This window comes from Gossypium hirsutum, chromosome D01 (genome assembly GCF_007990345.1).
Source record: "Gossypium hirsutum isolate 1008001.06 chromosome D01, Gossypium_hirsutum_v2.1, whole genome shotgun sequence".
Taxonomy (NCBI): Eukaryota; Viridiplantae; Streptophyta; class Magnoliopsida; order Malvales; family Malvaceae; genus Gossypium; species Gossypium hirsutum.
In genome coordinates, this window is record NC_053437.1 from 43,993,923 (window position 1) to 44,006,018 (window position 12,096).

A 12,096-nucleotide genomic window follows, 5' to 3' on the forward strand; every position below is an offset into this window, starting at 1 on the left:
AACATACCAACTGTCATATCCCAAAAATCAGTCTAGTAGTGTCAAGTTAGGAAACCAAGAATCCGATTCAGATCTTGAAATTAAGTTCGTAATGATTAATAAATAAAATATTAGAATAATAATCGAGTCTAAAATTTAGAGTCGAAAAATTAAAATTAAGCATTCGAGAAATAATTTTCTTAAAATGGATTTCAAAAACAAAATTGAATTTGAAAATAATTAAGAAAATATGTCTTAATTTAAATTAAAGGACTAATTTAAAAAATGGTAAAATGGAAAGTAGCTTAAAAGAAAAATCCCCAAAATTTAAAAAATTGTTTCTCCCTTATGTATTTAAACACCACCTACATCTCTTCCCTCTATTAGATCTCCATTTGAAAAATCCCCTAAAATCAAATTAGAACTTTTTCTCTCACATTAACTAATCCTTATCGGGTTTCTTGCTTTTCAAACATCAAAATTCCTTTCAATTTTAAAGAAAATTCCTCTTTACCTCATCAATTTCTTCACCTATTCTCAAATGTTTTTTTTTCTTATCAAATTAGAGTATCAACTCGTCACCCTTATTCAATTGAGGTAACATTCTTATTTCTATTGATAAATCTAAGCTTGTTGTTTCTACAATTCAAAATTTAATCAATTATATTGAGAATTGCATAGATCTAAAGTTTTTAAACCAAAAATTGGCTTAAAAATGATGAAACTCGAAATATTAAGTTGAATGATTACTTTAAATTGATTTTCAACTTATTTTGAACTAATTAGACGGTCATTTATCTCAATTTGATAGATCGCTAAAGAATTTTAAGAAATTGAGAGTCTCTTTGATTGTTCATGTAAGCTCAATTTCCCGGAAAAGTTATATTTGAAGAATTAAGTGTTTTAGATGACTTAGATCTGTAATAATATGATATTTAGGGTGTTTAAATTAGAAACGAAAATTGAGTAATAAAATTACTTATTTCAGTTAACTAGTTAAGTTTTCGGTATTAAAAAGGGAAAAGCATAGGTCTGCAATATTTTTTTTTATTTGAATGTGATTAAGGTTGCTAATGATGAGTCTATATTGTGTTTAATATGTATGCAAATTGTTGAATCCATCAAAAGCCTAACTTCCGAATGTAAGTTTTCTTACTCGATCTATGTTATATTACATGTGATGCTTGTATGTTGAGATATGTGATACATGTGAGATTTTTAGCATGTGCTTTGTGTATATGGTAGTGAATGATAAGTGGCTTGTTATACACCCTGAAGTGATTTAAAGTGAATATGGCTCTATGAGCAGTTGTGATTGATGGAAAATTGGGTTTGAAAAATATAGCGGAAAATAAATTTAGGGAAAAACAGAGTTTTAATTTTTTTTCCAAAACAAGAATTTGGTTGTGATATCTAAAATAATAAACACTTAATCAAAATTGTACATTTTCGATTTGTCTAGGATGAACTCTTCGACTGAGTAGTCTTCTCCGTTATCCTCAAGTTCACATCTGCTGAGTGTGGCTCGTTTCGAATCAGAAAATTTTTCACAAAAATTATCAATGGAATAATTTTGTAATTTCTCTAAACTTTTAGGCCAAGTTATAAATAAGAAAAATATCTCTAGAAATTTTCTGAAATAATTTATTTAGCAAGTGTGTAAATAATGAACCATGCTCTCTTTATATAGGGGGTTTAGAAAGTTCAATTATAATTAAACTTAATATAATATAGAATTAAACTTAATATTAAGATAATCACTTTAATATTAAATTAATAAAATATTATTAAGATAAATATTAAAATAAATTTAATATTAAATCTATTAAAATAATATTATTTTTGAAATAGTTAATCTGGAATCAAATTCTTTGGTAGAGTCTCAGTAAGAGTGTAATTCTTCCACTGCTCAACCACCAAAGAATCCCCGTCGTCGACCATTTGTTGGCCATCAAAATGCTATCGTCGCAGTTGCCGACACCTTGAGCTTGTTCAGTTTCTGCCAGTTCGATTTGAGCCAGTGATGGCCCAATTGATCCGATCTAGCCATCGATTGGATTGTCAGCCAGGTTTTACATACTAGACTCGATTCGACAAGTTTTTGGGTCTTAGTCTCGGTTTTGAACCCTCGGACCCAATTTACAATATCAGGTCTAATTTTCAAGTTAAATTACTCATTGTGTCTGACTTAAAAATTAATTTACAAAAATATAATATTAATTTTAATTATTTTGTTTAATTTAATTTTACTTGATCAAAATTAATTTTCCCAAAAATCACTTAGATTTTCCAAATTAATTTTTCAAGAAAATTCTTTAATCAATTTCTCTAGTTGAACAATTCTTACGACCGCCCAATTTAATTCCACATCGAATAAATTGACTCAATTAAATTATTCCTAAAGTTAGTAAAATTTTTTTCTAATTCAAATGCAGTCCGATTGAGCTTTTATTAAGCTAGCGGAGGGACCAATCGGACATATACAATTAGACTCTAGTAATTGCAATTATGTCTAGAAGCATCATTCATATAATTCACAAATACTTAATCATGGAGTCAGTCCACAAGAAGTACCATGATTGAAAACTCCTTATTGTATACTCTTTACGAAAGCGTTTCATCCAACTACTTTGTCCAATAATCTCGTCATGTGTGTATTACCCTCATATGATATCCTTAATTCATTTGAGTTGAATCCGTTCACTCAATACAATCCTATTTTATCTCATTGTCACCATTGCATCTTCTCAATGATTAATATGATCACTGTCAACAGATGACTGTGATAAATTGCTCATTTGAGAACAAGTAACCTATGGTCACGTTCCATATTTATAAATCCACACAATGCTAATGAGAGGATATTGTTAACTCTTTAATTGAGCTATGAATTCCACTGTTGCTAGTAAATCCATACTATACACAAGTCATGTACCCAACATACCGACTATTGTCTCGATCATCTTTAGAACATAAGCCTCCACTTATATCAAAGCGCATGAGTTACATACACATGGTCAATAACTAACTCAGGGTTTAGGTAAATCACACCATGAGTATCATAAGTGAATTAATTCACAAATGAATTCAGAATTAATTCATATTGGGGTCTAGTCCAATATATCATTTTGCCAATGAATACATTTATGTCTCTACCCGCGGAGTTAACTGCTCTGATAGCCAAAACTAATCATCTTCTCAATTGGAATTGTAGACGACATAATAATCCTTCTAAGTATTTGAATCAAATGCTCACTTTAATTCTTTTACGGAATCACGGACTCGTTTAGATTATCTACTGAAGTAAGTTGTCTTTATTGCAATGTAAACGTTCTGACAATGCCACTTATCATCAGTTTTAACTTAGATAATCAATGAGTTAATATTTGCTAGTCACAATTCCGTTATACATGCAAAATATGAAATACAAAAATACAAAAGACATAACAATGAAATGCGAAATTTATTTATCCATAATTCAAATACATAGAAAACAATTACATGTTTACTACAATATGATCACATTTCCTAACAATCTCCCACTTGCCCTAGTGAAGTAAATGTGTCATGTTTCGCATTCCTATATCCTCAACGTATTTGTTAAAACTCCTAGTTACAAGAGTTTTAGTAAACGGATGCACAAGGTTATCTTCAAAAGATACTTTCACCACATCGATAATTCCTTTGGCTACTACTTCTCGTATCATGTGATACTTCTGATGTAACACCCTTCACCCTTCTCCGTTTTCGTATTAGGGTTACGGGATGCTACAACAATTAACAAGTTAAAAACGTGCAATTTCAATTTAAAATTTAATTAAGATAATTGTTAATAGACAAGTGTTCATTTAAAATTCGGCTTGGGCTCGGGCTAAAAAAACCTTACCCAAGGCACGACCCAGTTTCTAAATGGGTCTTATTTTTTTTACTCAAGCCCATTTTTCGAGTTTATATTTTTATCCAAACCTTCTCACTTTTTGGACGGACTTGACCTAGCCCATTGATAGACACCTGATCTAGCCCATGACCAGATCTAAATACAATAAAAATAATTATGAATATTTAAATATTAACACATGCATCCATCACAACTACTAATTTAAATATTATTCAAATTCATCCAATCTAAATTCCGATTATAAATTACCATCCTTAATCTCAAATCCATAGGGTGAATCTGTTGGTAAAAAAAAAAAAGTAAAAATCACTAGCAACTATTTTCTACTTTATTTTAATTTTTGATGTAAAAAATAAAAAATAAAAAATACTAGCAACTATTTTCAATTTTATTTTTATTTTTATTTTTTATGTAAAAAAAAAAGACAACAAATTTAATGAAATTAAATAGCGAGCCTTCAACTTCAACAAATTTGCCCAAAATGTAGAAACTTAGTATTTGTATTTAGTCATCATCTTTTATACGATACTCCACATCCAGTAGCAGTTCAATTAAAAGCACCAAATTCCTCAAAATGATTCGCCCAAAACCCTAATTTGAAACCTTCTCCCTTTTATTTTACCTATCAGAAATGATTCATGGTAGCGATGATGATGCAGCAGCCGCAGCAGGCGACACCGCCGAATCCTCCTCCTCCTTCCGACTCTTCACTTAGATCCCCTACCCCAACTCCCACTCAATCCCCTCTCCCTCTCCCTCTCCGCCCACGCCAGCCCCTCGAGCATGTCGCGGTTCCAATCTCCGCCGCTCATCCGTCCGGTGAGCCTCTCGTAACCATGGGGGCCGCCGCACTTCCACTCGCCAGAGTTAGGCTATCCGATATTTCCCCCTATGATGGTGCCCCTTCTGCTTCCTATGTGAGGGCCGTGGAGGCTTTTTCGGGTTCTTTGATGCGACACAATGCGGCGGTTATTGAGTTTGGGAACGAGGATGCCGCATTGATGCGTTGCGCCTTGGAAGCCGCGCGGTTGTACTTTAGGAGTAGGGTAAATACTGTTGGAAAAGGAAGTCGTGGGTTTTATATGTATAGGGCTGGAAGGTATGTATTTTTTCTGTCCGTTCTCTTTAAAAATCTAATGCTTAAAATTTTTTTTGTTCAAATGATTGCTTTCAGTTAGTATGCTAGCTAAGGCTTGTATTTGCTTCGTTGACCATAATTACTTTAGCTCGAGCAATCGAGCTTATTGCTGAAGCTCGAAAAAGATCGAAACAGCATTTAACAAATCGCATTATAGTTTATGAAATGATGAAATCTTTCCTCCAGTGTTTAAATTGGTACAAAAGGAGACATTTTTATTTGGATTTGTTTCAAGAAGTTAGCGAATCAGTTTCCGGAGGGTTTTACACTTAAGTGATGATACATCTTTGAAGTCATTTGGTCACCTTGTATCCGAAGTAATGTGATTTAAGTTAATGCCAAGTCTTCTTTCACAATAGAATTTTTTATTGCAAAATTAACCTTAAATTCTTTGGCCATGTTGCTGCTCTACTGCATTGCCGGAGCCTATTTCTTTGTAACTTTTCTAGTCTCATGTCAATTGCTTGGATGAACAGTTGAACTCTTCTTCATAATAGGAGTTCTCCTTATTCCCGCACATAACTTCGCTAGGATATGCTTATCAATGATCATTTAGCTAATTTTCTAGCTGTAAACCTATTGAATGCATTTTCTTTTAAGGGTGCTTGCTGCAGGTTTTATACACACTTAGTAGTTACGCCATTTGGTCTATGCATAACATTTACAACTGCCATGGCTTTTTGCTGCATATTTATTTTAAATGTATCTTACATTTACTTTTTTTTTCTCTGAACTTGTTTATATTGCTTTTTTTTTATGCATCTATTTGCTTATTACTTTTGGGCAATTGATGACAAATCGTTAGCTTTCTTCTGGTAGGTCTTTGGAAGATTGGGACTCATCTCCCCCATGCATGGCTGATATATTTAGGTGCATGGGGAAGGCAGCTCGTGTTGCTTTATGTGCAATAGCAAGGCACCTTCGTTTACAAAGCGAGTAAGGATGGTGATGGTGGATTATCTTACCTGTATTAATTTGCTCATATTTATTTTTCTGCCTTCTATCTTGGTAATGATATCACAATACAAAATATGTATTGTACAGTGTGTTCAATCATTTGCTTGATGATACCCCATTACCTGCTAATGAGGTGTCCTCATCGGTGCTTGTTGCATCCTACTCTCACATGTCTTTGCAAAATGGAAAGGGGGCTATTGGAGGAGGGAAGCCAGGGACTGCTGGTGAAGTTGAGAAGGGGTTATTGACATTGATTTCTTCAGATGGTCCTGGTCTACAGGTCTCTTTATTTTTCTTTCCTTGCAGAAGAAAAAAAATCTTTGATGTATGAATTTTTCATTAATCAAGCACTTTCTTCGGAATCTGTTGCTTTGCATATATCTTTTTCTGTAAAAACAAACTCATGTTGAAGTGAGGAATATATACTGCATGTGTATGCATAATTTGTTTGGGATATTTTGATTATATGATCCTTTTGGGGAATATCTGTTAAATAGTTTCTGCCTTAGGTTTGTGATCCCAACGGTCGTTGGTACCAAGCAGATGCTGGATTAGCTCCTGGGGATATGTTGCTCATTACTGGCAAGGCGCTTAGCCATGCCACCGCTGGTCTTCGTCCTGCTGCCACCTATAGAGCTGCTCCCGAGTACCTATCAGGCATTAATAATGGTGGCAGGTAACATGTAGTCATGTTCCCTTCATGCTTTGCTGCTTCTAACGTGGCAGCAAAGTTATTCAACTTGTACTTCTTGACTAAAGTGAGTAACCTTTTCAGCACTTGGTGTCAGGACATCACTTGCATTCAGGCTCATGCCACAAGGCAATGCTATATTAGATTGCTCTCCAGTTGCAGCTGCTGGTCATGTAATTCCACAAAGCTATGTACCAATATCTGTTAGCCAGTTTATGGATGAACTTTCTGCTGAAGAAGATGTAGTGTGCAATCGTTCTGATAATACTTGTGTAAGTCCTGACTTGATGCATATCACACAATGCTTCTCCAGTGAAAAGTAGAATACCTAGAAAAAAAGGGTGATGGTGAATATCCATCTCCCTCATTTAATATACTGTTATTGTTTTTAACTAATTTTAAGGTGTTGAAAATAGTCCTTTGCAGAATTTGAAAGCTGATTTAGTGTATAAATTTATTCTGTGCCATTTCGAGTTGCTTCTCTTCTTATTTAGGGAAACAATGTTCGACTTTGTTTATTTTATATTTTTTTAATAGGGAAAGATTTTCAAATACATGTGATGGGCCTGGTGGTTGATTGAAAGTGGATTTTGTTGTGTTGATTTACATTTTTATTTGCTCACGAGTTTACGGAAAGCAGTTTACTGGTTGCATAGCTTTTCCCCCCTTTTAAATGGACCTACTTTATTGTTGTTGCTTGCATATTGCATTTCGAACTTTATATTTTGGCTGCAATTTTTTTGTTAGAAAACCTTATTGTGAATTGTGGATTCCCAGGTAGCTCGAAACAATTTGAATAAGCAGCCTTCATTGAGAAGCGTTCTATCAGACCCCTTGTCGTAAGTTGTCTCACTTTCATTCATCTTTTTGTAATTTCCTTTGGTTAAGCTATTTTGTATCTCTTTTAAAGTTTTGTTCGAAAATCGAAATACATCCTTGGTATGTCATAGCATCAATAAAATTGTTTATAATCATATTGCGTGTGAATCAGCATAACTAAGTCATTGTTGAAAGTCCCAACCCCTGTCATCTTTCCCTCCACCTTTAAAATGGGGCATATTCCATTAGCTCACATCTTTTTATAGGATTTCTCTAGGCTATTCTCCCTCATGTATGATAGACCTTAAAAAAATGCTTCTCATTTTGTGCTTAGTTGGCACCACATCCGCCTTTTTTAGGATGCATAATCCTTTTTAAGCTTTTCTGAAATACAAATGAACCTAGGTATTTGTATAAATCCAGTAAGAAAAAAGAAACATTCATGCCAATACATTTCACTTTTCACATTTACCATGTCTGCTGATCTATTTTGTTGGTTTTTCCTTGTTGCTTAGTGGTGCATTCCTTGAAGATGCTGTGGTTGTTTCTTGTGGACATTCATTTGGTGGTCTCATGTTGAAGAGAGTCCTGGATATGGTAAGCTGGATATTGCAATTAAGGAGAACCAAATGTTGCTTTATTTTCACGCTGCATGGTTTCCTCAAGAAAATGACAGTTCTGCCCTTTCTTGGGGATTTAGAGGTGAATCATTGAATAACTGTAGGATGAGTTGCAATCTAGAAGTTGAATAGATTCTCTGAGAACAGAATAGCAGTCGCATCTTTCTTTTCCTAAAGCTTGTAATTCTCTGTGGCCTACATTAACAATTCTTCTTGTCCTTTGAAAAGAGGGAAAATGGGAGGTAGATAAAGGCTAATGGCTATTCATTTGAATTTAATGAGTCCGTTTACTCTCTAGATATGCTAGGAGCCAGTTGCTTTTCATTTTTGAGGAAAAACTAAACCTTTTAACGCCAAAAGATTTTCAGCTTGTTGGAACTTGCTGTATGTTCTATGGAAAGAATATTTAAGAGACAGGGTAGATAAATAAATATTGGTTTTCTCAACTAGAAGGTGTGAGCACACCTAATTCAGCATTCTAGAATGATGTATCTGTTGGTAATATCGAACTATTTTTATCTCCTTATACTTTTGATGGTTAAAGAATGGGGTCAAATTCTTTCTTTTCTTTTCTGTTTTTTTTTTTGGGGGGGGGGGTTGGATTGTAATCAGGCAGTTTGCAAACTCATAAATATTACAGGAGTTAATGTAAATCAGAAGTGCTAAGAGGTCTGCCAAGAAGATTTGAAGGAAAGGAGATCTTGTCATTTTGTGGCTTATAAAGGCTGTTTTTATGTTGGCGTGCATCTATTGTTGTTTATATGTCTGCTTGTACGCAAGTGCATAAAGTTGTTTGCTTTTATTTCTCTGATTAGATCACTGCTGCATTTTATGTTGAGGCTAATCATTGATGGTTATTGCTGTTTCCTTTTCATTACTGTTTTTTTGTGGATTTATTATTACCTTTAGATGGAAACAGATAAGAATCATAACTACAATTGTTGTTTGCATCACAGTCAAGATGTACACTCTGCAGTGCAGACATCGACTCTGGATCATTGATCCCTAATAAAGGTACATTCTGATAGCTTCATTAATTTTCTCCATCTTTTTGTTCCCAGTTTTGCTATGTTCATTTCTTTCTGTCTCACTTCTCTCCCTCACCATTTCCTTTTTCAAGCAATTTGATTCCTTGTGTGTTCTCTCTTTTTTTCTTGAATCTTTTTTATCTGTTTATCATAATCTCACTTTTGTCCAACAGCTCTAAGAGCTGCTGCTTTAGCTGTGAAGCAAGAGGATAATCGGAGGCTATTCCATAATGCCGCTCTTCGTAAACGACGGAAAGAAATGGGTGACCAAATTGATTTATCAAAGAGATCAAGCAGGGTATGCTCTAAATTTCTTGACATCGTCCTTTCAAACTTTTGTTTGGCATGTATAAACTGTCATAAGCATAATGGGGATATTAAACTCGCAGTTCATTTGCAAATGCAAATGGGAGGAGATAGACCCATAATTTTCCATGTGGGCAAAACTGTTGCTAGAGTTTTCAAAGTTTAGGAGTGCTGCTTCTTGGAATCCGGTTGTTCTCTAGGAAATAGTCTTTATTATTATGAAAATGGGAAATGGACCTAAGTGAAATGCAGTTCTTTGACTCATTTTACTTCATTGTGCTAAAATAAAACAATCACATCATTTAATTTCTCAACATGGCCATTCGGTGTGAATTGGTTTTTTTATTGATGCATCTTTGTGAACTTACCTATCATGTAGGTTAATGTCTCAACATGGTCATTAGAAGTCAGGATAAGCTGAGATGTTCATGTTTTCTTTGGGAATTTTAGTTCTTGAATTCTTATGAAATGAAATTGAATCATCATTTAAAATGTTTGAGAAAAAAAAGGGGACATTTATGGTGAATATTATTCAAACTGCTTTTAGCACTCATTGAACTTTCCAAATGTAATTTGTTAGAGTTGTTTTCATCTTGAAATCGACACTCTTCAAATGTTTTTCTGTAGGAGAATGGAGAGGATGGTGCTGAGGATGGGTTGCATAGGGGCGTGCAATATCCATTTTCAGTGAATGAGAAGGTGTTGATTAAGGTGTGTGTTTTGCCATCTGTTTATGGCAAAAATTTTGATTATGACTTCTCTGACTTAAAAATTAGATTGAAATTTGAAACGGTTACACTGATTGTTTAGGGAAACAGGAGGACACCAGAAAAGTTTGTTGGAAAGGAAGCCGTTATTACATCCCAATGCCTCAATGGCTGGTGAGTGGGCTTGATCCAAAGATCTTACAGATGCACAAAACTGTGTCTAGTAGTCTTCAATTTTGTAATAAATGCTCATTAAAATACATTGTTAGATTCCAGTTGTGAATGAAGTGACATGAACCTTAAACAATTAATGATGTTGATATGAACCGACTTGAAATGTCCCTAGTCTAAATCCAAAAAAGAATTGAACTATAGTCTAAGATGACTGAACTACAAACTAATGTGACAAATGATAGTTTAAGGAGCTGGGTAAAAAAAGGATTACCTAGGCTTTACAACTAGGGATTCTTGATTGCATCAAACAAAGAAAGTAGAAAGAAATTCTAAACATTCACACCCAGGTTTCTTTAGGACTTTACGCTTTAGGTTGATTGCATCACAAAACCATAATAGCAATAATATAGAAAATCTCTTCCTAATCAAAGTCAATATTTATATCTATATAGGCTACTAGCCAACTGTGAACCTTAATCCTAAAAGAACTAGAACCCCTACCCCAATTAGGACTTTAAAAGAAAAATACCAGAAACTCTTAATAACAAAAGCTAATACTTTAGAAAAGCTTAATAGGGTAAGGGGAACAAACCAAGATCCTAATCCTACTGGAGATGTAAAATACCAAATATAACTTTAGATTTATGAATATTACAGTTAAGTCTCATAAATACAACAAGATCAACAAAATAAAGGCTTGAGTAAGCCAATCCCTCAATTAACTTAGTAGGGTTCTGCATCATAATATGGCTGAGCTTGAGCGTAACTCCAGAATTTTACTTTTAACAAGAAAGTTTAAGTTTGAAAAGTGCATTATCAACGTTTTGGAAAACTCAAGCAGAAGATTAAAATAATAAATATTATCTCCTTCACTTCTGTGTGTTAATTCCTTTTACCCCCACAAAAATTAGACTATAGTGAGATGACCTTTTCTTGAAGATACGCATTGAACGTTTATCTCTTAATGCATTCATTTCATTAAGTCGAGGAAACTGTCATTTCTTTTTTTTTTCACTCACACAAAAAAAGTAGATATGTCATCGCAGCAGAGGTAGCAATGGGCTTAGATTTCATTGGTGACAGTTGCCATGCTTTTTATGAATTTCTTGCAGGTATTTGCTTAAGATAATTGGAAGTGGTGAGAATGTTCGTCTACAATATCGATCTCTTTGTAAGATCATGAACCCGCAATCCACCATTGAAGAAGATAGATGTCCTTCACAACCGATTCAGAACAGTAGCTCATAGTTATAGCTGTAATTACCTTTTACTCACGGCATAAAGAAAACCTCAAATACCTAGAGGAATAGTGAACTTGTCCGGCTATCATAGATATGTAATTTCCTTCTCTTTTGTTTCTTTGATTATACTGTTGTTGTATTTGAATGTTGTTTTTATCCAGGAAAAGTAAGTTATTTGACTCCCAATATCATGTAAGAAACTCTGCTTAGAAAAAAGGAACTATGGAATATGTATAATACGACCAGCTTGCTTATTTCTATGTTTGTCTGTTGTTTTTTTTAATCTTTCTCGATCATGTAAATATGAAGATGACATAAGTTATTCCAACATGTTGAAATCGTAAACTGCTAACCACAAATACATTGTGTATTAAACTCCCCTTCCTGCCCTTTCTGCCCAGAACTTTAACTAGCTGCTCTAGGATGGTGCCATCAACCGGCAGCCACATTTTTCTTTTCTTTGCTGCTTTTCTTGTTCTTTAGGCTCGAATGGTGGTTCCTGTTGGTTTCCTCTTTGGCGACATGCATGTTGTGATGG

At 34.1% G+C, this 12,096-nt stretch overlaps 1 protein-coding gene across 1 annotated transcript; it reads left to right on the forward strand.

Moving 5' to 3' along the window:
• The first annotated feature begins 4,349 nt into the window (after positions 1-4,349).
• On the forward strand, positions 4,350-11,812 carry LOC107922296 (uncharacterized). The gene is made up of 12 exons (XM_016852269.2): positions 4,350-4,976; positions 5,835-5,951; positions 6,060-6,252; positions 6,482-6,648; positions 6,761-6,935; positions 7,441-7,502; positions 7,998-8,079; positions 9,059-9,116; positions 9,304-9,428; positions 10,064-10,147; positions 10,247-10,317; positions 11,430-11,812. Exons 1-12 carry the CDS (start codon positions 4,516-4,518, stop codon positions 11,563-11,565), a joined length of 1,731 nt encoding a protein of 576 aa, XP_016707758.2. The 5' UTR covers positions 4,350-4,515; the 3' UTR covers positions 11,566-11,812.
• The last annotated feature ends 284 nt before the right edge of the window (positions 11,813-12,096 follow it).